Source organism: Kryptolebias marmoratus, linkage group LG16 (genome assembly GCF_001649575.2).
Source record: "Kryptolebias marmoratus isolate JLee-2015 linkage group LG16, ASM164957v2, whole genome shotgun sequence".
Taxonomy (NCBI): Eukaryota; Metazoa; Chordata; class Actinopteri; order Cyprinodontiformes; family Rivulidae; genus Kryptolebias; species Kryptolebias marmoratus.
In genome coordinates, this window is record NC_051445.1 from 16,978,189 (window position 1) to 17,001,452 (window position 23,264).

The 23,264-nt window shown below is 39.2% G+C and overlaps 2 protein-coding genes across 4 annotated transcripts in view; both read right to left on the reverse strand.

Moving 5' to 3' along the window:
• Positions 1–273: 273 nt before the first annotated feature.
• LOC108232199 (secretagogin-like) lies at positions 274–17,779 on the reverse strand. Its single transcript, XM_017409823.3, has 11 exons — positions 17,581–17,779; positions 17,142–17,212; positions 12,150–12,242; positions 6,053–6,142; positions 5,710–5,766; positions 4,851–4,928; positions 3,568–3,623; positions 3,444–3,489; positions 3,295–3,354; positions 1,860–1,928; positions 274–775 (listed from the first exon to the last, which is right to left on the reverse strand). The coding sequence occupies exons 1-11, from the start codon at positions 17,648–17,650 to the stop codon at positions 647–649; spliced, it is 819 nt and encodes a 272-aa protein (XP_017265312.1). The 5' UTR covers positions 17,651–17,779; the 3' UTR covers positions 274–646.
• A 1,355-nt stretch (positions 17,780–19,134) lies between these two features.
• Positions 19,135–23,264, reverse strand: part of LOC108232298 (F-actin-uncapping protein LRRC16A) — a 74,315-nt gene continuing 70,185 nt past the window's right edge. For all 3 annotated transcript variants that reach the window (XM_017410007.3, XM_017410009.3, XM_017410008.3), the window contains one exon: positions 19,135–22,063. In XM_017410007.3, coding sequence (XP_017265496.1) covers positions 21,903–22,063 — 161 coding nt within the window. In that variant the 3' untranslated portion in view covers positions 19,135–21,902. The remainder of the gene's footprint in view (positions 22,064–23,264) is intronic.

Below are 23,264 nucleotides of genomic sequence, written 5' to 3' on the forward strand. Positions count from 1 at the left end.
ATTGCCACTTACTGCTACAGCTGCATCTGTTCCAGTTATCCTGGTTTAAGGTGAACACATTACATGCATATTCTCTGCAACAGTACAATGGGATAAAGCCGACAAATGCTTTGGAAATGAATAAAATATTCGCTTTTTCCGAGAGCGATTCCACTCACATTGTTATACTTTCTAAAGGTTTTATTCCCATTAATTATTATTTTATCAATCTAAGCTCTGAACTTGTGTCAACACCTTTTGATTTTAAATTAAGAAAAAAAACACATTATCATGCCCTCTTCTGCCAGTTTATTTACTTAATGGTCCATTATTGTATACTTTAATACACAACATACTGTAAGCCTTTTTAAACAGGAAAACATGCTTTTCACTACCTTTTGGTTTACACAAATCTTATAGCACACAAAGAGAAATGATCTTTTCTGTTGAAGTAAATCATGCACAAGTAGCTGATTGCAGGTGAGAAATGTAGAGTTGTTTAATTTCATACTTCACCTGTTTTTTTTGTTTTTTTTGAATAAACACTTTTTTTTATTTCCCTTAAATATCCAGCAGTCAGGCTGATTTGCTTGAAACATGACGTAGTATTATTGACCGAACAACACACACCGAGTCAGTATTTTTATAATAGCACACTACACAAGCTCTAAAGTTTCATCTTGACTCCCAGACACAGAGCCAGCTCATTTTTCTGGATCTTTCCATCCTTGTTGACGTCGCAGTGACTCAGTAGAACAATCCGCAGCTTGTCCAGGTCCGGACCCGAGATGTTGGGCTGTAGAGGGGGGAAGGAAGAGGTGCAAGGTGAAGAACAGGAAGTGCTTTAATACATGTGACGTCAGCAACAGGTGAGCAACGTCTTCCATAGAGCAGCAATTATGTCTGACATAAAGATTTAGGTTTTTTTTTTTCCAGTATGATGCATTTTTGTGGACTTTGTAAACCAAATAGGGGTTTGAGGTGAGGGTGAGACTGAAAATTGAATAAAGCAGACATGGTTCCCAAAAGAGTTGTTGGCGAGTCTGCAAAACCATTATAGTGTCTTAGATTAAGATTTATTGCACATTCATTGGAAACTCAAGGCCTTTTGACTACACAACAAATGGAACACCATTTGAAAAAAAAAAAATCTTCAATTTTCCAACCCTTTCCAACCCCTCCTTGTTGATAGCAGGACCAGCTTTCTTTGGAACAGGGCATTTTTGAGTTAATCCACAACATTTAAAGCGCTGAACGTTTCTCATTGGGCAAGTATTCCCAGCATTTTGTTTGCACCTCTCTTAATTGTTTTTAATAAGATGTAAAATTTGACAACTGTCAGTTAGACGGAAAGAAAAGCTGTCACTGTCTGTAAACAGAACTCTGAAACTCGTGCATTTCTACACGTTCAAATAAATGGGCTTTAGTCACTTTCACGTTTCTATTGCGAAGGAGAGAAATCTTTCACCACAGGAAAACATCCAAACCGAACAACAAAGCATTACGTGCAGATTGTTGAACAGCAGTTACTGTGAGGCCCAAATAAAACACCCACAGAATTGTGTAACATTACCACATTTTTCACCAATAAATTTGCTTTGGCTGTAAACTGATGTCATAAATTAATAATAATGGGTGCAAACAAATGACCTCATTGTGTACTCAATGCAAAAAAGAGATAACTGTGACCAAATGGCCAGTCATTAAAAGCATTAGTTCACATTGCAAATAGCACTTAGTTAGGGACCCATGAGAAAATCATCAGCTTCCCACTTGCCTGATTCCAGATTAGCAATTAAATTATAAAATAAAAGCATTTTAGACAAAAGTAGTATCATCCAAAGTTTACAGGGAGGAAAAAAGGTGAGAAAGAAGCTCACCCTGACCAGGCCCATCATGTCTTTGACAAAGCCGTCCACCTCAGCACCCTCCAGAGCTCCTGTTTTACTCTGAACAAGAAGAGAGAAAGATAAAAACAAAAGGCAAATTAGAGACTATAAAAACAGTAAGAAAATGCTGAAAGCTTACGTTAATTACATCCTGCAGCTATTCTGCATTTTTCTTTAACTGGAGCACCATTGAAGACCATTGAACAGAACAAAACTCGTCCTAGTTTGCTTCACTTTTATCACATGCAGTAAAGGACATGTTCTGTTAGCATTTTAAAGCAACCATTAATAGAGTAAATTACTGATAATAAAGGGTCATGATGGAAGACATTCTAAAACACCTAAAGTAAGAGTTTATACGGCATTAAAAAAACATCTATGCACTGTGTTTTCTTAGTGTGAAATAGAGTTCTGTACAAAGTTTTTGCACAGAAACTGGTTAAACATGAATTGGCTAGGCTTTCCAAATGCCTGCTCAAAAAAAAAAAACAATACCAAAACAACTCACATTTGATTATTATTTTTATACACAATTTACACACAGTGTGACGTGAAACAAGAAACATCAGCAAAAGCAGAGACGGAAAAAATCTTTTGTGTGTCTCCTTCAGTTTTTGCTACAATAATTACAAAAATTTCTTGAAGACAGTTTGCAGATAAATGAGCCCGAACAAAACTGAGGATCTTTATTTTCATCATTTTCAGAGCTCGGGATGCTGCATGAGCAAAAAAAGAAGTAACTATGAAAAGGCCATTTAAAATTTTCAGCCTGATTCTACAGAAGTACTCCAGTTTTATACACCAGTAGTTATGTTTTGAACAGTTTTACTAAAGGCGGGGTAAATAAAAATATGCCTTTTTAATAAAAACAAACAAACAAAAAAAGTGATTACAAAGACAATTGTCTGGAAAAGCAGAAGCTTTTCATCAAGGAATCCTGAGTTGTTGTCCTCATGTCCTGCAGACTGACTTGGACACATAATGAGTGTTTTGTTTAATATATTCCATTAGACAGGTACAACGAGCTAATTGGATTCATTGCCTGAGCACTGAGTTTCCTTTTCTACACCACACTAATTTGAGCTAATTTGAGAGTTTGCAGTGGAAACATCAGCAGAGCTTATATCTGATTTGGTTTGAAAATCAGCAAATAAACCAAGCTGTAGTCTGCCCTATGGTTTAGAGATAAAAAAGAAGAAAATATATGATGAGTCTCTTGAAACCATTTTTATTTCATTTACATTAAATACTTTGCTTTTTTTTTTTTAAATTACAGATCAGTTTAACTCAATAACCAAAACATTTTTGTTTGTTTGGCATATATTCTGAATGTATGTACATTAAACTGGGAACACAGACAGTAAAATAACAAAAGGGAATAAATAGGTGCAGTAATGTAATGCATTGAGTGTATTAATAGACTTACAACATCGTAATGGTTAAAAATCTTCTCAAAGTCTCTCTTTCTCTCATTGTTACTGCAGGCCTTGGGTGGAAAAAAAACATAATGAGTTGTTCAAACTCATAAAAATGTAAAGAAGAGAACAAACTTTTTATTATTATTATTATTCTTACATCCATCTGGAACTGGAGCAGGAAATTCTCTCCCAGAGCTAAGATCCTTAGAGATAAAGAGAGACACAGTTAATGAGAGGATTTAAAGCTGGTTAGAATTTAATGTTCAGTGTAAAGAAAGTACCGGGCTAAATCATTCAGATCCAAGCAACCATCCTTGTTTTTATCAAAAATCTTCATCTGCAAGAGAAGAGAGATGCAGTTAAAAACAATTTACTGGGAATGTCGGCGATTCTGAAGCCAGTTCACCTTTTTGTCTGATGTAAAGGTTATCTAAATCAGTAATCCTAAATCCAAAGGACTGACCTGTTTGAGACAGAATGATTTGTAGCTCAGGTTCAGAAAACTTTGAAAGCTTTTAAAAATATTTCCATTCATGATTTCTCGTGCTGAAAACTGAGAGAAGCTGTTGTATGTTTTACTTCATTTCTCTCAGTTAATACAGTATTCTTACTAGGAGCTTTTTACATCTGGACTTTTATAGATGGTGATCAACAAAAAACACAAACATATCCAATCAACTACAAGTTATTTGGGCAAAACACTAAAAACGATCAAAGATCATTTGTCCCAAACCAACCTGCTGTAACACAAAACGGTGCCTGCGGATGTTTCAAAGACAGACTAAGGCCCTGTTTACATGAGAACAGTCTCTGGAAACATTTCAAAGTTTATTGAGGTGAATCAACAAGGAAAAAACACGTTTCCATGGATACAGCTGTGCTCATTGAATCTGTTGTAGTTTCCATACCAGGCGGGGTTGCCAGATAGGAAATGACAAACCACCATACTGTCACTTTAAAATGAATGTATTTTGACCCAAACTATCATATGTGCTGAGTGAAGTGTGCCTTCATGTGCACAGAAAAGGAGGGGTCTTGACCCTAAAACTATTTCATAAAAACTGTAATTATCGTACATCTGGTAACACTGATGCCAGGCTGTCAATGAGGCGCACATGCAGTCTGGTGCATGTAAACAGTTCCATCCAAAATGATGAATACGAGGATGTTTGTTTGGACCGAGGACGAGTTTGGGTCGCTCCTACGTGAAAAGGCTGAGTAACATAAACAGCATTCTGCTATCCGTCATTGTTACTGGTGTTCATCTACTCGTGCAGGCGCAGAAAGAATAATGACTGCAGCTGTCCGTAGTGCACACGCACAAAGTCACACCTCTGAGGAGAGGTTCCCAAAAACCTGGATTCAAAAAGCTTTGGCTTCCAAGAAAACAAGGTTGTCGTGTAAACTAAAGGTCAAGCTGCTACAGAAATGTTATAGTTTCACTGAAACACAGCTTAACACAGATGTACTTCACATGCTGTAAATGCAAAATAGTCTTTGTCTCATCAAATTCACACCAGACATGTTTTATTTGAACTCTTGTTATCCAGAATGTCTCCATTACCATGGTGTCAGTGTACTCCTCCAGCTTGTCCGAGGACACATCCTTGTTGTGCTGCTGGAACAAGTCTTTCAGGAAAGCCTAAAAAAATAAAAAATACAAAGGCAAAAAGAAGGTAATGAATTATTTATTCATCCAGAAAAAACATCATGCTTTGAAATGTTAGAGAAAAAAAATGATGTCAGGAGCTGAAAAACAAAAGTCTTTCCTTTCCTTGATCAGTCAAGTTCTGGTGAACTGACTGGGTTTATTTTGGGAATAATCTCACTCAGTTTAGAAATCTCCCACAACATTTTCTTCTACAGAGATCACTATACCCTAAAATGACTTTTGTAGTAAAAAATTGGCAAACATAAACAAACTGAACTGAGTCTTAATCTCATTGTTGCTGGGTTTTAAACTAATTCTGGCTGACCAGATGTTTCCCTTTAGTAATGCTGCAGATTGACGTCCCATTGACTCTGCTGCCATTATTTACATCATCCTCCATGTTGGCTTTGCAATAATTATATGTTTCCTTCTTTAGCCTAAGTGCTTTTTAAAAAAAAAAAAACCTTTTCCTGTCCTCACCCCTCTCAGCCAATCGATGCAGATGATAATCCTTCCAGAGCCTGGATCCACAGGAGATTGAATCAAGTAAAAAAAATTGATGCAATCTGTTTTCTATGCCAGATATTTTTTTTAAAAAGACGATGGCTAATAAAGCAAAACCATCAGTACTGAATTGGGCTGAATGTAATTAGACCATTTCTGGACTTCAGACCAGGAGCCACTCACTTTGTCCCTCTGTATGACGGCCTTAGTCAGGGATGGGTTCGATGTGAACTGAAATGCACATTTGTTTTTGAGCTGGAAGCCTCACCTTCAGCTCCTGAGCTGATATGTAGCCACTGCAGTCGATGTCATACTTCCTCCATATCTACAGCAGGTGGAACAGGACGGATCAGCAAACGTTCACAGAATACTGAGAATCTGAACACAACCGACTCAACGTTTGTGACTGAAACATCACTCTAGATGAAATTAAGTATGGTGTTAACTAGTGGATGGCCACTCTGGGTTTACTCATTCGTCAGGAAAAGATTCTAATTACTCATTTATCTGACATGACAGGATTGCTTTTCTAACCACCGGGTAAGCATCACCCTCAGCAGAGTGCGTTCCCACCCCGCTCACCTCGTACCGTCGTGTCTGCTTGTTTTTACCTTCATGAATTCAACACTGTTGTACAGAGGAGCTTCTCTGCGGAAAACTAACAGGAAGTTTTCATCTTCGGGCAGGATCATGTTGGCCAGCTGGGAAACAGGCAGACAGCAGAGAGTTAATAAAACACTCTGTCTGTGCCATTTACCTCATGGAGCAAGGTTACGTGCAAAGTCCAAAAGATTTCTGAAAACCTGATATGGCCTTAAACAAAAAAACTGTCCAATTATAGTTAGAGTACATATTTTTTAATGAAGTTTATATTTTTCTGTAACAAAAGTGAGTTATTAAGCTTTCCTTTGTTGTCCAACAATTTTCCAATATACCAAAGTGGAAAAATAATAGAATTTGTAGATATTTGATCAAACAAAACCAAAAGCTATTTGCAGAAAGACAGAGTTAAACCTAATTCCACATCCTAATGAAGAACAAGTTCAGCTCCAGCTGCACCTGGCTCTGCTGCAGTTCATGTTGCTCCTCTTCTGCTGGGCTTTTCTCACCAATATCAGCGCTGCATCAGTAGATGAAACTGTTCCATACGAGCGTTATAATAAAGATATTGCTGTTCTCCAAATGACAAAACTCAAGTAAACTCAAGAGTTTCCAAGTAAACTCAGGAAAGGAACTTTAAAACATAAAATTTCATACATAGCATCTTGGATGGTGTCCTGCCTTGCAGAAAAAAAGTGCAAGTTTATGTTTACTTGTACTGCCTCTTTGTTAGGTGAAGGTCGTTAAACAAATCAGTCATACGATGTTGTGGTAGAGCAGAAATGGCACATTCATGCAGCTCTAATAGGAACCTGTGGTTTTCTGATGAGCCTGCTGACTTCCCTTTTGGCATCGTTATCATCTTCTGTGCAAAGTCAGCTGTGCTTTTGAAGAGACAGCGTAAAAAATTCTGTCATGGCTTAAAAAAAAGTATTAAGAATAGACACCCTGCATGAGATGACAATGCAGGAAGTTTTATAAGTCTTTACCAACAGCTTGCACAACGCTCTTAATAAATTCAACAGATAAGTGGTGTCAGCCGTAAACCGTTCTCCTGGAAACCTGCTGAGAATAACGAACCATGTTTTGACAGACTGAATGGTTAACAGTAGTTTACTGACCTGAACATTTAGCTTACATTGTTGGCTTTATCTGCTGACTTAAACAAGATGGCCTTTCTACTCTTAAATGCTTGTAGGGATAATAGCTGCTGCTGTCCACCATGATCTGCAACATTTCAGGACATGGACATTTCGTTAGGGGTGTTTTTTTGTTTTGTTTTTAAGTGAGATGTGCTCAAACTGCCCTGGGACTGTTTGCACAATAAATTTACACAACTATTAAACAGGCCAAGTTAGATACAAGATGACAGGCATCCATTATTAGTTCATGTCACATTGTTGTTCAGTATATTTACAGTAGATCGAAAGAATAATCAGCTTTTTGAAATTAGTAGTTAGTATAAAAAGTTTGATAACCACTGATTTTAGTCATTTTGGTGCCTGCCCATGTGGCATCTGTAGTCAGACTGGATGTAAAACGTTCATGTTGCGCATCTTATGTGTATCATAACAGTTGTGTTAATAATTGAGCTTCGGTGGAGCCATACGGTTGTTTTAACGTCCGATGGCCTTGCCACACCAACTCAACGTGTAAAACAGTCCCCTGTGGTTCACAAAAAAAAAAAAGGTGTGGAAGGCTGCAACAAGATTAAGATATGAAACTGAAACAGAAAGTCTGAACCTATCTTCAGAAATATAGTGCCTTTCTGCTACTTGAATTCACTCACATCTGAATTATGCCTAATTTTGTAGTCGTTACAACCAGATTAAGTGGCCGTACTAAAACTAAATCCAGTTGAATCCATACATATAGATTTGGAATATGGAGCTCAGTCATTTTATCATAATGGAAGCTATTAGAGACAAATCTTTTAAAGCAGATTTCTTGCAGAAGTTATGAGTCATGGTCCCAGAACTGGCTTTAGATGGACCACAGCTCAGAGCTCTGAACCGACCGTTCCTCCGTCAGTCGAAGTAAATCACCACTTATACAAGGAACGTATCGATTCATTCCTCCAGCTTTATGAGAGAAAGCCAGAACCTTTTGGTCTGAGAGTGTTATGCGTCATGGGAGTGGGCTAATGAATGATTAGGAGTTCCTCCGAAGAAAAGATAATTTACTTCATTACGGTGAAGCACGGTGAGAGCTGTACGCCAGGAGATGCACTAATTGCCAGAGCTACTGTATGCAACATTTTAGCCAATTACTTTCTTAAATCTCTGGGAAACAAAAGGAGCGTGTTTCCAGTCAAATAATAAAAGTAGATTAAGAATCAGCCTTTGATAATTAATGCTCTTTAAAGGGAAAAGGGTAAAAAAATACAAAATCACATTAAATCTAAAAAGATTAAACTATTTCCCATGTAGTACTGTGATGCTTTCACACTTTGCTCTTGTTTGCTTTGTATTAGGTAATTATTTTGACAAAATGCGTGTGTGTAGGTGTTCAGTTTAGCTAAGTGGTCTGTTTTCCTGCACTTCCAGAGGACAATAAGCCTCAGCAGTCCTGGTTGTGGGTCTTTGTTCTTCTTGACTAAAGCTCGGGTTGCATTAATGACATGGATGCTCAAGATTAATTTAAAAAAAAAAAGAAAACACGCAGAATTAAAGGCTCTCGTTTCTTCGAAGGAATGCATTTCACTTGCTGCCTTTCATGCCAGAGTTTTAGATTAATATCTTACGTTGAGATACAGCGGCTGGTTTGATCATCAGATTTCAGCTGAAAATCTGTCAAATTAAACAAGTTGTAGCCAACTTGGGGTTTGCTAAGCTTGATTAGCTGTGACAGCCATCTTTAACTCGAAAAGTTAATCTGTTGTAGATGCGCTTCTAATGATTGCTTTCTGAAAGATATATTAAACATCGGGAGATATGTTACCAACAAGCAGGCGAGGCTGACTGCAAGAGCTGATGCCAAAGTTTTGGGCAAAGATGTCGTGCAATGTGTATCACTCAGAGTATGTGTTAGAAACAACTCTCAGCTACTACCACACCAAATTTTACCTCCATATCTGTACAATTAACTAAGTTGCAGCCAGTTTGTATTGGCTTAGATCATCTTAAACTGGAATAATTTTAAAAGTTAATCCACTGTAAATGTACTTCCAGTGATTTTTTTGCAGAGTTTCATTAAAATCCATTCACTGGAAAAACCATTATCTTTGCCTTTCGGTGGGAGGTGATATAAAGAAGAGTGAGACATGGGTGGTAAACAGAGAGAAGATTAAAGTAGTGGGGCAGATGAAGATGATAATCTTGAGTAAAGAGGAAGTCGTCATGTGAGACTAAAAGGTTTCAAGTGTTCAGCATGTAACAGAGAGAAGTGGAGTGGTGGTGTGAAGGAACTGAATCTGCAGAGCCGAGGTCCAAAGTGTTTCCGCAAAGCAGATGCTATAAATGATTTATAATTTTCATCATCAGAGATCGGAGCGACTGGCAAGATGTAAGGCCGCGGTACGCCCCCTCAGTACAACGGTCCGGGTCAGGACAGGTCCCGACTGGCTTCACTGGCTACAGCTGGTCCAACAAGAAAGTTGACCAAAGTGCTTTACAATTCAATATATAAACTGATTAAATAAAATTAAATGAAATACATCATAAAACCATCAGCTACATAGCAACTCAAACTTTGCTGGAATCCAATGCCAAGTAATAAAAATGGGTTTTAAGTTTGGATTTAAAAGACTTCACAGTCTCAGCAGCCCGAATGTGAAAAAGTAAACCGTTTCCTAGGTTGGGAGCAGAAATAGCAAAATCCCAATCACCTTGGAATTTTAGTCTGGATCTTGGAACATCTAAGAAAAGCTGGATGGTACGATGGGGCCAGACCTTTTACAACTTTAAAAGCAAGCAATAAAATCTCTAAGTTCATTCTGAAATGCACAGGAAGCCAATGGAGAGAAGCCAGAACTGGAGAAATATTTTCATGTTTTTTAGTAGCTGTTAAAAGACGAGCTGCTGCATTCTGGACAGTTTGGAAGCAATGCAGAGATGATTTATCTCATCCAACATGCAAAGTGTTACAATAATCCAACCGAGAGGTAATAAAAGCATGAATCACTTTGTCAAGGCCTTTGGTTGGGAGATATGATTTCACTTTGGCTATGAGTCTTCGTTAGAAAACAAACACTTGACTTCACAACTGTATTTATCTGTTTGTCTGATTTAAAATCACTATCAACTATAACACGCAGGCTCCTGACAGCAGAGCGGCTGGAGGAAGCCGTGAGGCCGGGATTGTTAAAAGAAGATCCAGTGTTTGCATGAGCCGCGCCTGGTGAGGGCTGAGGGAGACATCCTCCTAACGCTCTTCATCACATGTATGGTTGCTCTGGTTTTACCCAGGCTTTGACCATAAACTGTCAGGTTTTAAAACAAACAAAGTTTTAAATGAATGATTGTGATCAGTCTCCATTTTATGTCGCAACCCAACTAGTCAAGTCAAGTCTAACAATTTACTTGCTTTTGCTTCCGTAGGCGCCGCCTCCATTATCTGCAAACTGGTAGAGGATTCCCCTACAGCAGAGAGTTTGTCCCGTTTAGGACCTTTAGATTTAGCAGGAAATCAAAATCTGAGAAATGATTCAGTCAAAGATCCAAACACACACAATGCAGAAACCAAATGCACTTCACTGTGGATATAAAAACAAGTATTTCTGAAGTACGCAGTTCATAAAAAGTAGCACTCATCCAGTTCCTTACTGAGGTATTCAATCTTGGGAATCTGTCTGTTTTGTTGCCTTAAAGATAATAAAATCTCTAATACGGCAAACTGCTTCTTTTATTGTAGTCTTAACAAATTCCTACCAAGCAAGTTCTTGACCTTGTCTGCTGTGGGTTTGTTTGATTTCTCTTCATTAACCTTTTTTTTTAAATGATTTCAAACAAGTTATATTCACCACTGTTTACCTTCATTAATCTAAAGTTGATTATTTTTATTTGTAGAATCATTGCTTTTATTCACATTAAATCCAATCAAATTCCTGTTTACCAGGAGAGATGAACACATTTGCAAGGCGCTCACAACAAAATCACAGTAACTAATGAAAATGTTGGTGATTGGAAATGAGTTACAAAAAAATAAATCCTACTGCACAGATTCTGTCTTTTCACCACAATGGAAATATCTATTATGTTTTCCAGACAACTTGAGTCAGCAAAAGCAGCATTTTTTGGTGTACCATCATTATTTAAAAGACACTTTACATGTGGTTTGGCTCCTTTTATGTCACAGTTTGTTTTGTGCCTTAGTCTGAAATGTTTGCTTCCTCACATTAGCCATTTCATGTAAGAGTCTAAAATTTCATGGATGGGTGCATATTGCCTGCTATATTTCATGCCAGAGTTTGAAACTAGGATCATCTTATTGAAAAATGTCTATTTTAGCCTTCTGGGGCTTGAAATTAATGTTATGCTCACTCACACGTGACCTCAGTAACAGACATCTATTACTGGTTGGGGTATGGGTTGAGGATGACTCACCAAATTTTATCTCAATAGCTGTAAGACAGACTGAAAAGAGCCAATTTTGTTTTGGCTAAGGTTGATTTGCTGTGGCGGTCATCTTAAATGAGTTTGACCTTAAAAGGTAACCAGATGTACATCTATTGAGTACTTTCTGAAAGTCTGATTCAAATTTGTACAGTGGTTCATGAGATATTTTGCTAATATGACAGACAAACAAACACACACACACACACACACAGTCATGTACATCATCGCCCACCTTTTGGTGCAGGGAGGTAAATAACCAAGTTCATGTAAACAGTTCTGCTTTTCAGTAGCATTTTCCTTTTTCTTCACTGCACAAAGAAAGCCATTTTGTCAACAGTGAAAATGTTGTCCACATAATTCAAAATGGGGGGGGGGCTTAAAAACGCAGCATTGATCCTTTTTTCCAAGTAAGTATTAACCTTTAATTTTTTTTTTTATTCAGGAGTTATCCGCCCAACACTGCAGACTCATACTTTTTCTCTGAAGCAGTATTGTCGAGTTAATGATGATGATGATGACGTAAATGGCAGCAAAGGATCAGAAATGGTTGTACCTCTTGGATCTGTAGTTTCCCATCAGCTGTAACATCATAGGCAGACATGAACCTCTGCTTCAGTCTCTGCACCCTCTCCTCCGTGGCTTTCTCCTGCAAAGAAACAGATTAAAATGATCAATAAATAAATAAAAGAGTGAGTTTCTGCTTGAAGTTGTTGTCAAACCACATATTTGACAGACACATACAGTGATGAAGTAACTAGACAAAATGAGATTTGATTAATAAACTCATAAGTTTGGAAAGTTAATGCAGTAACTGAAAACCTTACAATAAATGTCGAGCAAAATAGATTAGTGGCTGAGTCACGTTTATTTTTTGCTGCATCTCCATGGATACCCCTTTAATTTAACATGGTACCTTTTTTATTTTTTTCTCAAGGTCTGCGTTCTCTAACCGAGATAATCACCAGGTGTTTCAGCTCCTCGCCAACCCGTGCAGTTCAGTTCTCAGAAGAATCGTTTTCTGTCTCAGTTTTAGCCCGCATGAATCTTTATTTTGGCTTTTTCGCTCTCTTGAAATTTTTTTTTTTTTTTACAGTGGATATAAAAAGTCCTGTTAAAATGCCAGATTTAAAAAAAAAATTAGATCATGAGAAATGATTGCTAAACTTTTTCCACCTTTAATGTGACATTTACTCTGTACAACTCAACTGTTGCAAGAAAAAGATGTCAGGAAAAAAAAAATGCAATCATCTAGTTGCATAGGTGTGCACGTTCTTAAATAATTAGTTGACACACTTTTTGATTCAGGCATTGTTCTTCTTGTGACCCAGCAGCCATCAGTTAACGTGACCCTGACCAACCTGTTCAGCTTCCTGAGCAGGTTTGTCCTGATAATTACTCAGATGTGTCTTACAGCAAAACCAGAGATGTCACAAAGCGTCAGGAGGTTCTCACGGTTTAAAGGAATCGGTCAGGAAAGGTTAATCCTTTCCTCGGCATTAGAAAACCAGTGGGACGGAGTGAAGACGGCCACTAAGAAGTGGAGAAAATATAGAGCAACAGTGAAGGAACTGCAGACATTTCTGATTGTGTCCTACATGTGACAACAATCGCATGTTTTCCCCGTGTGTCTGAATGTTGGAGTAGCTCATTTCTGTGATGGCTAAGATGTTTTGCCAACAGACAAGGAGGTTTGACTCCAATAGGTAAAGTCAAAGTTTCAGTCAAAAATCTCACATAAGGAGTAGCGCTCAGAGTATAAATTGTAGATGACTCTCAGCTACTGCCTTGTCAAATTTTAGCTCAATATCTGAAAAATGGACTGAATTAGAGCCACCTTTCTGTTTTGTTAGTTCAGCTGGCTGATGATCCAAAAGTTAATCAGTTGCAGAGGTACATACAGTGATTGATTTCTGAAAGTTTCATTAAAATCTGTTAACTGGTTCATGAGATATTTTGACAACAGACAGACACACACACACACACAAAGACATGGGCAAAAACAATCCCCCGCCTTTCGTCTTTTGACATCAGGCGATAAAAAACAACAAAAATCAAAGCCACCCTGAAACTAAAGCATGACCTAATTAGCATGCAGAAACACTAACCAAGGAACACAATAACTAATCGAATCTACCTTAATAAACAAGCATCAATCAGCTCAAAGGGCCACAACAAATGGGAGACATAAACGTCTGCATCAGCTGTTTACATGATAATAACTAGAAGCACTCTGAGCGCAAACCTCCACCAAGGCTGTGGAGTCAGTAAAAAGGTGTAGGATCCATATCGTGACTCGGATCACCACCAGAATCTCATCGCTTGTTTTCCTGACAACCCCAACATTTCCTGAAAACTTAACAAAAATCTATGAATCAGTCATCCTGCTAACTGGCAGGCAGATGTACTGAAAACAGCCTCCTTCAGTGATGTACAGAATATATGAGTGTAATAACGAGCAAATGATGCAAACTTAAACTAATAAGCTAAACTTGAACGGAGCCTGGGAAGGAGAGCAGATAATGAGACCAGACGGAAGGCAGAACTTCAGCTTCCGTTGGCCACAGGCAGGTCGATGATGCTCTCTACCCAGTAATGAGAGGCCCCACGGGGGCCATAACACCGGGCGCCTTCCATTTCACTCAGCTGGGGTCGGACCCGGCCGGGAGTCGTGCTTTTTGCCTCCTAGACTGATGGCTTAAATCAGGGTCGACCTGTCATAGCGAGCTGACATGAGCAGCTGGAAACATAAAAGTCCAACAGCGAAAATGAAAACACATGAAGTCACCTGCAGATTATTGTCCAACCTGCGGTTCATCAGGTTCAAATGGCAGCTTTGGTCAAACCTTGGAAATAACAAAAAAACGCGATCTAATGTGAAATCGCAAGATGTCATGCTCAGAGTATGTTTTGCGAGTGACTCTCAGCCACCACACCAAACCTTAGCACAAAAGCTGCACAACAGCATTGTGCTCTCTAAGATCTCTCAGTTTTGGCGGCCATTTTGAATTGGATTGACTCTAAAACAGGGGTAGGCAACCCTGATCCTGGAGAGCCACTATCCTGCATGTTTTCCTTGTTTCTCTGCTCCAACACACCTGATTTGAATCAATGGGTGATTAACAGGCTTCTGCAGAACATGAAGAGGTGATTTAACCACTGAATCAGGTGTGTTGGAGCAGGGAAACAAGGAAAACATGTAGGATAGTGGTCCTCCAGGACCAGGATTGTAGACCCCTGCTCTGAAAGTTCTATTCAAAGTTCAGACACACAAACACATTATTGCATTTTGGCGGCGGGAGCGATTTAAAAGCTTCTAACAACTAGAGGCAAGTGCACTTTCAGTGCCTGTGATTTTTCTCCAAATAGCAGCCAAGTTTCCTCTTTCTCCGCTCTAACCTCCAGACACTGAACTGTAACTATAGAAACTTGCTGATTTCATGATGCCAAAGCCTGATTCACCAATTTGTGCAGTGCAGAGCACGCAAAGCTGCAGATCATTAAGTGCCATTATGATCATTAAGTGATCATTATGACTTTGTAATTTTGTGTTTTTAGGATGTAAAGCACTTTGAACTGCCTTGTTGCCGAAATGTGTTACACAAATACATTTGGCTTGACTTAAAAGTTTCACCTCAACATTTAGGATGAGTTCAGGTCTGGACTTTGATCAGACCTTTTTATTTAATAGTCACTCTGGTGCGTTCGCTGGGATGTCTGGATCGTTGTTTTGATGCATGAAACAGTTTTCAGCCAGGCTTCAGACATCGAATAAATTAAATAAATTTTACTCCATACAGCTTTGGTATCCAGAAGAATTCATGGCCGACTCAACGGGTACAAAACGAGCCCAAATCATTAGGCCTCCACCACCGTGCTGACAGTTGGTATGAGGCGTTTGCGGTTTGTTTTGCTGTGCATTGTGGCCAAACATCTCCACTCTTATTTGCTCAGAGGTCAGTTTTTAAAACTTAAGTTCTTCTGTTATGTTCACTTTCGAGAGATCAGGCTTCATGCTGGCAACTCTTTCAAACAAACCATACTTGCTCAGTCTTCTAATTAAACTGTCATGTTATTTTTACCATTAAACCTGCTAACTTAAACAAAGACTGCGGTCTTAGGAATCTAAGATGTACTGTAGTTCTTCTGAGATTTTTCTGTGTAATTCAGAGTGAACTTATTGGGACGTCCACTCCTGGAAAGATGTCTTGATTGTTTCCCACATTTGTTCTCGTACTCTGGAATGATGGCTTCTTTGTGTACTGAACCACAATCTAAACGCAACACGTTTGTTTTTGCTCCAATTTTTTTACGAGCTGAACTCAAAGATCTACGACTCTTTCTGTGTACACAATCAGCCTTTTTCTCTTGAATATAGTTCACAGATTTGTGTAAATCTGTGTCAGTGAGCACTTCTCCTCTGAGAGGATAATCCATCCACCTCACAGGTGTAACGTATCAAGATGCTGATAAGACAGCCGATTATGATTATTACTGAGGCTGGCCACAATAAAATACCACTTTAAAATGTGCAGTTTACTTTTACGGTATTAAGGGCACCAAAATACGTCTGTATTTGGCTCTACCAGTGCTCAGGAAAACTTTAAAAGCAGCTATATTATTTTGTTTTTATTTGCGAGACAGTTTTACACGTCAAACCAGAATAAACTCGGTGTTACAGATACATAAAAAGTGCTGTAATGGCCAATTTATTGTGCTGCGTATGAGAAAATAGTTGTCCAATTTTTTCAGCAAAAGGCTGCACAATGCCTGTGTGTGACAGAACAACAAAAAAAAAAAGACACTATGCTGGTGGTTTTTGTAGCTTGAATCCCTCCTGAGGGCATTAATGGTGGAAAGCAAACATCAGGAAGACAAAGTGGAATGTGGCTGGTGGTCTGTTTGCTTTAGCACAAACCAATTAGTATCCAAGGGAGTCGACTCGTGGCACTCTAAAGAGCATGCAGGAGACGCACGCTCACTGGGGCTTCCATTATGACCAGTGAGGCAAAGAGCTCAGTCATTACTCGGCGTAACTACATTTGACTTTGCCCAGTAAACATGGCGTGCCATTAGCGCACATGGTCAAACGCTCCATTTCCCGCATCAGCTTGGAACCCCTGTTGAGAGCATTTTCTTCAGCAGCTCTTTAATTGTGCTGCCTGACAGCGTTACAGCAGCCGCACCCATCCAGAAAAGCTGAAAAGGGCTTCAGATGAACACAGATTTGAAGCTAAACCCCTCCCCACCAAAAAAAAACTAATTCAAGTTTAAATTTTCTAAAACTGATCAATGAAAAATCTGCTTCTAGTTTTAAAACTGACACCACCTGTTCTTGAAAGACCGTGCCACATTACATCATCTGGATTAAAATAAAAACAAATGCCTTTTTAAAAAAAAAAAAAAAAAAAAAAAAGAAAGCATATTTCCACACAGTCAGCAGAGAAGTGGCACTTCATTGCATTTCTTCCTGCCCCAATCTGCCTGTTAAAGTTGACCGTGTCATCAGCAGTCCTGGATGGAGTCATCCAGGTAAACATCGTCTCACCTGCGGCCCCAGCTTCTTCATCATGTGACGGAAAAAGTCATCCAGCTCTTTGCCTTCAATGTAGCCGTTATCTATCAAAATGAAAACATGAGCTTGTAAGAGTAAAGAAGAGACTTTAACAACAACAAAAAATATGATAAAAGCTGTCTTTGTTATTCCAGTCTGACTTTCTGCTGCCTCTGTCAGACCTGCTGGTGTTCAGGTTTCAGTCTTTTTTCACAAATCGTCTAAATGTCAGGTTTTTCTCTTTTACTAAGCAAACAAGACATGACAGATGCTTTGCACACCAGTGACTCATCTCTTCAAAGTCATCAATAAGTGTACTCTTCCATTTCCATCACAGACAGATACAGAAATGGTCAAATCTAAGCGTGAGGCTGTATTCTGAGTATACTAACGACCAGGGGGGAAAAGGGAAGAAGTCATGAAATGTCCTCACCATCTGCATCGAAGTGTTGCCAGATTTCCAGGAAACCAGCAGCATCCAGGCAATCAAAATTACTCTCCATCCTAATCAGGACAAGTCACCTTTACACCTGAAACCCAAAAGCGTGTGAGAAGATGATCCGTGCTGCGGTGCTCAACAGGCTGCCGGGCTGACATCTGCTCTTTGGTGCCAAGTAAAAAGCCACACACTTCCTCTGCGTGTGAGAAAGTGTGTGTGTGGGCGTGTGTGTGTGAGATACAGTGGAACCAAGGTGAGCTGTGTCGTTGGATGTCATCGCCATCTAGTGGACACGGTGCAACATTGCAAAGCAGATTTTCAGCTTGAACTAATCTCTAATAAAATTACAGTGCTTTTAAAGAAAACATAATGCAATAAAAAAACGAAATATTAATGGACATAAAAAGATTTAAAAAGTCAGAGTCAGCACAATGTATAAACAAAGAGAAGGTTTTTCCACAGACAAAGTGGAGGTGCTTGAAAGGCCTGATCACTCTCTGGGCTTTAAAATCTGGGCTCAGGAACTACTAACAATCCCCGTTTGGATGACCTGAGCTGACTTGTAGAACTTTAGAAAAATACAGAGGAGCTTGACCAAAGTTACCACCGTTACAACTAACAGTAAAAGTAGCAGGTGACCTGAAACAGGAGCCTCGCTGCAGGTCTGTCCCGGCTAAAGACAATCAAGAGCTTCTTTTATTGTTAAGACCATATAAAAAAACGAGCTTTAAAATAAACTTAACAAGAGCAAAAATCCTCCATCCTGACTGAGCAGCTAAAAATGACCAATTTGTTGCCTGATTTATGGAACTGTGCTGCCCGGCGGCAACAATCAGACTTCCTATTTTATCAGAGTAATTGAAAGTAGTTTTTTTTTTAACAGCAACAATTCTTAATGGCTGACAGTCACTGAAGTAAATTTGGCAAATAAACAACTCATTTTCCCTAAAGGAAGAGTACAGCAGATGTCACCTGAAAAAAAAAAAAAGAGAGAGACATATTGCTAAATGTATTAATAATCTGACCAAGAGGGAGTGTATAAAATTCAGCTAGGTCAGTCTAAAGAAGTTTTATTCTGGCAGAGGTCCAGATTATATATATATAAATAATTAAATTCTCATTTAATGACACTCAATATATGGTTTTTCAGGTCTGCACCTCTCCAGGGGCTGGCAGCTTCTCTCTGCAGAAAAAAGCTGAGGGAAACTCTGAGTTAGATGTGGTAATTACTGAAAAAAGGTAGAAAAGTTGTGCCACCTAGAATGAATGACCATAAATCTAAAAAAAAAAAAACACAAAAAAACCCCACTGCTCTGCTTAAAATGACTTACAATAAATGCTTAGAAAAAATTCCAAGGCTTCACACTTTTGGACTTTGGTCAGCTTCTTGGGAACCCCTTGTCAGCAGCAAGAACAGAAGTGGCACCAAGATAAAACCTTGAGGGACTCCACGTGACAGTTCAGTCGCAGCAGACGACACTGACAATCCTGTCAGAGGTGAGATCTGCACCACTCCAGAACAGACAATACAACAGACGACAGTGCAGACACAGCATGTAAAGTTATTTTATTCAGTATTATTAGTCGCATGATGAAAGTCTGACACCAGATTTAGTGAAGTGACCCATGACAAAAAGAGACAACATAAAAAAACAAGCAAACATGCCATTTCTATCATTTCTCCAGCTAAGTTCAGCGCGTTACGTTTCTTTCTTTTTAAAAAAACCTGGATAAAGTAACACCAGATGATCACATGTAATAAACCGTTACGTACAAAGAGGCCATTTGTACATTTCTGAACACCATGTAAAATCCAACAAACATCCCCTGTCAAGGTTTCGGTTTTATTTCAAATAAGTTAGACTCCTAATACAGTAGTGCACTTCGTAAAACAACAGAGGACGTGCTGCGTGTGATTAGATCACGGTGCATATCTCACATGTGCTCATGTCCCAGAAACGCACACGCCTACACACATATATACAAACAGTACAGCTTCCAGCCACATCATGCAGTCACACGGGTCTGGACTTAATGCTACGGGATACCTTCATGTTTCTACACGGAGCTCTGACAGAAAAGAAGGAGATGCTCTTTTTATGTTTTTTTTTTTCCAAATACTCAGAATCAGAATCAGCCTCTCATACAACGCAACGAAATCTCAGACCGTTGAATTTCCCACAAAAAAAGTAGAAAATGGCATCAGCACATCCACACGTATTTATGTGAAACAACATGCAAAGCAGAAGGAAACCTGTTTTAGAGGGGGTCCTAAAACAGCTCTGAGACTAAATGTGATGCTGCCGTTGTACAGGCCAACTACAGGCGACAGGAACAGCTTTATTTGTAAACCATGATTAGTGAAAAGGAAGAAGACGACACATTAGACACCACAGTGTAGGAAGAGGTGCACCGGTGAGACCTTTGACCCTGACAGGAACTGGACATTAGTAACAAAAGAGAACAGGAGCTGCTGCTCATTAGGAACGATTACTGTTTGGCACACAAACTGTAAACTAATTATTGAGCTCAAATCAAGCTGAGTACGTGTCATACCGTCAGACTCTCGACGTTAACAATGGCGGAGGTGTCGGTGTAAAGATTAAGTTGACAAAACAACACTGAATAGCCTACGAGTTAATCCGTTTATTTACCAAGAAGTGTGCATTTCTGTTTCGTTTTTACAGTTTGACTTCTTTAAATCAAAATCCCTACAAGCTGGGATGGAAACTTAACTAGAATATAACATGAAAGCAGCCTGTGAGGCTGTGAAAGGGAAAATTTAGTCACAAACTGTCCAACTGGACGAGAAAACAATGAAATAGTTAGGCTACAAACGGACAAGAAGCAGTTTAAATTAATACTTTTTTTTTCCCCACAACATAAATTTGAGAATCGGGTTTTCAGTCTGTACAGCGGTGTGAAACGGGCATTTCTTTCTTTTAGAAAATAAAACGACAGAAGAATTGACCAGAGAGACGTTAAACAGACTAAAGGAACTACAGCCACCTTCGGTTTGCCTCCTGCAGAAGCATCACCAGCTAACGCCGGGACTTTAAACACAGGCGGAGCACGAAACAAACAAACAAAAGCTTCTCCAACACTTACATTTAAATATCCTGTATGTATGGAGGAAGAGGAGTGTATAAAAGCTGGAGTCCCGTCAGTGTTCTGCTTTTTACACAAAGAACCCACCGAGGAGGTTTGAGTCGCTGCCGACTTCCCTGTCTGAGCGGGTTCCTTGTCATCACCGGACAATTAGCAGCAACATCAAACATAAACAACCGACTAAATTAGCAGTTCGGAGTCTAAATCAGACATTTAACGTTACTCTTTTTCAAAAACAACATGAATAAAACTTCATTTAACCCAAAATCACACACAGAATGTGCTCCAAAATGTGCACAATTGTGTACACTCTGTATTGCTTTTTAATTAAATTTACGGACTCCCTTCCTAAACAAAACAAAAAGAGGTGTTCTTTCACAGTGTCATACACAGAGTATATTTTAGGTAACAGTCCTGAAGCCATATTGATTATCGGTGAAGGTAAAGCGTGCCACCGTCCTCTCCCAGCAGCAACACGTCATGCGGTCCCTCCAGCTTTCACAGGTAAACTGCATCAAACCTCAGAGGCTTTTTGTTTTATTTTCTTTTTTTATGTTTGTGCTGAGATTCTCAGCTGAAGACTGTATATTTCTGTAAAAAATAGAAATGAAAATTGCATAATAGACTGGGTCACCTCTGAAGCCTTGGAGCAAAAACAAAAAAAAAAACACACTGAAAATAGTGAATTGTCAAATCTGTTTGTTTTTTGTTTTTTTTGCCAGTATGTTTGACTTCAAGTGTTGTAACCCTGCTGTAACGGTTGTTTGTGTGTCTGGACCCTGGGTGTCAGGCTATGGCTGCAAACAATAACAAAAACAAACAGCAGATTGTTAGTTACAGTGATTTTCTATTTACACTAATGTTCACAGTCGTTCTGGTGTTTTCTCAGAGTCAAACCTGGATTATATGTATGACTGGATGAGCTCGACCAGCTCCACACTCCTCCTGATGCTGCATTTTCCTCCAACCCTGAAGTTTTTAGTACGAAAAAGTGAGTAAGAACAAGGCTGGCAGCTGACGGAGACAAAAAGGCTGTTTGTATGAAGGAAGCTCTCGTGAGATTCGACAGTTTTGGTTCTAGTTACTCCGAGTGTCCTACTTATCAAATATAATTTGTACTCTGAAGTCGAGCAGAATGCGTCTTCTAATATAAATTAAACAACAGTAGCTGCTTCTCTGCAGAGGAAACGTGAGGCTGGCTGAAAGGCTCAGATCAGAATAAAGTCCTTGTCTGCCTCTTCTCCTGAGTCTGATGACTTCTTCCTCGTTGCCTTGTCTTGGTTTGGACGTCTGTCCTTGTTGGGTCTGAGGGAGCTGTGGTCCTCGGAGTTGGTGCTGGACCTCTGAACAGCATCTGGCGCCGATTTCACTGCAAACCAGAGCGACACAGAACGCACACTGTTGTTGGAAATTCTTGTTAGACGAAGAAGAGATGACACTGAAATATTTGTAAAGCCACGTTTTCTGTTTTTTTGTAGGATCTCGTCATTTAGTTGGTGAAAAAAATTTGCATTTTATTCCATGTAGCACAAATAAATTTGCTAACGTTGTGGCATAAAATGACCACAAAGCCCCAAAAATAATCCGGTTTGAAGCCTCAGGTAAGTTTCCTTGAGTTTTTTTTAAATTACAGAATTAATACCCATTTGCAAAGCAGTTAAACCTAGAATAAAGTAAGTAATTATGTGTACAGATCCTTTTTTCTTTGTCCTGGACTTCTAAAAGCCTGAACAGCGGCTCGGCTCGTTTAACTGCATGTTTTACATGACTGGTCACGATAAAGTCAAATAATAGTGAATGAATACAAAGACCAGTTCCTTATTTTTTCTTCCAATTTACAAATATTCAAGAATAATGAACCATTATGCTGCTAAAAGTGGCTCATCCCCTAGTGTCAGTCTTACAATCAGATAACAAAACAACCAAAATACAAGAAAATTCCTAGAACTGTGGTTTTTATTCACACTCCCAGTGATGGTAGGTTCATTCTGACTTAGACAAATCTGAAACAGATCCTGAAGCATGGTGAGAACAACAGATGGGGCATAAGGGAAGAAACAACAAGTCGCTCTGTTCGGTACATAACAGATGAGATTCTTGACCTGAATCTGTTGGTTTTCATCACTTACTGTCTGACAAACAGAAACACGAAACCTGGAGAGAAGCCTCGGCTGTCTGATTCCCCACAGTGACGTCAAACACTCACCGTGTTATGGCAGCTTTTACATGGAGGAGATTAAAAAGGTTACAGCTGATTTACTCAGTTGTGTAGTTGCTGAGCTCACAGCTCTTACAGTGAGCTTAGAAATCTACAGTGTGCCGATAGTAGGCGGACGTGTTTCTTTTCTCTCTGTCTCTCTGTCTCCTGGTGCCCCCCCCCCGTCTTTCCTTTTTCAAAGCCTCTTTTTACATATTTTCCAAAAAATTTAAGGAATATGGATCTGATCAGCTGGTTTCTCAACGCAATTGATACAATTTCCTCGACTGGGTGAAGGAGAGTCCAGTCTCGGGATATGTCTCGCTGGATATACAGTGGATTCCTGGCAGGAGTGGAAGACTGTGTACCTACC

Coding starts and splice junctions, on each gene's coding strand:
- LOC108232199 (XM_017409823.3), bottom strand. CDS start 17,650: ATGGAGAGTAATTTTGATTGCCTGGATGCTGCTGGTTTCCTGGAAATC. Junction 5,767..6,052: donor ACAGTGTTGAATTCATGAAG/GTAAAAACAAGC, acceptor CACCTGCTGTAG/ATATGGAGGAAGTATGACAT. Junction 1,929..3,294: donor TTTTTAACCATTACGATGTT/GTAAGTCTATTA, acceptor CTTCTTGTTCAG/AGTAAAACAGGAGCTCTGGA.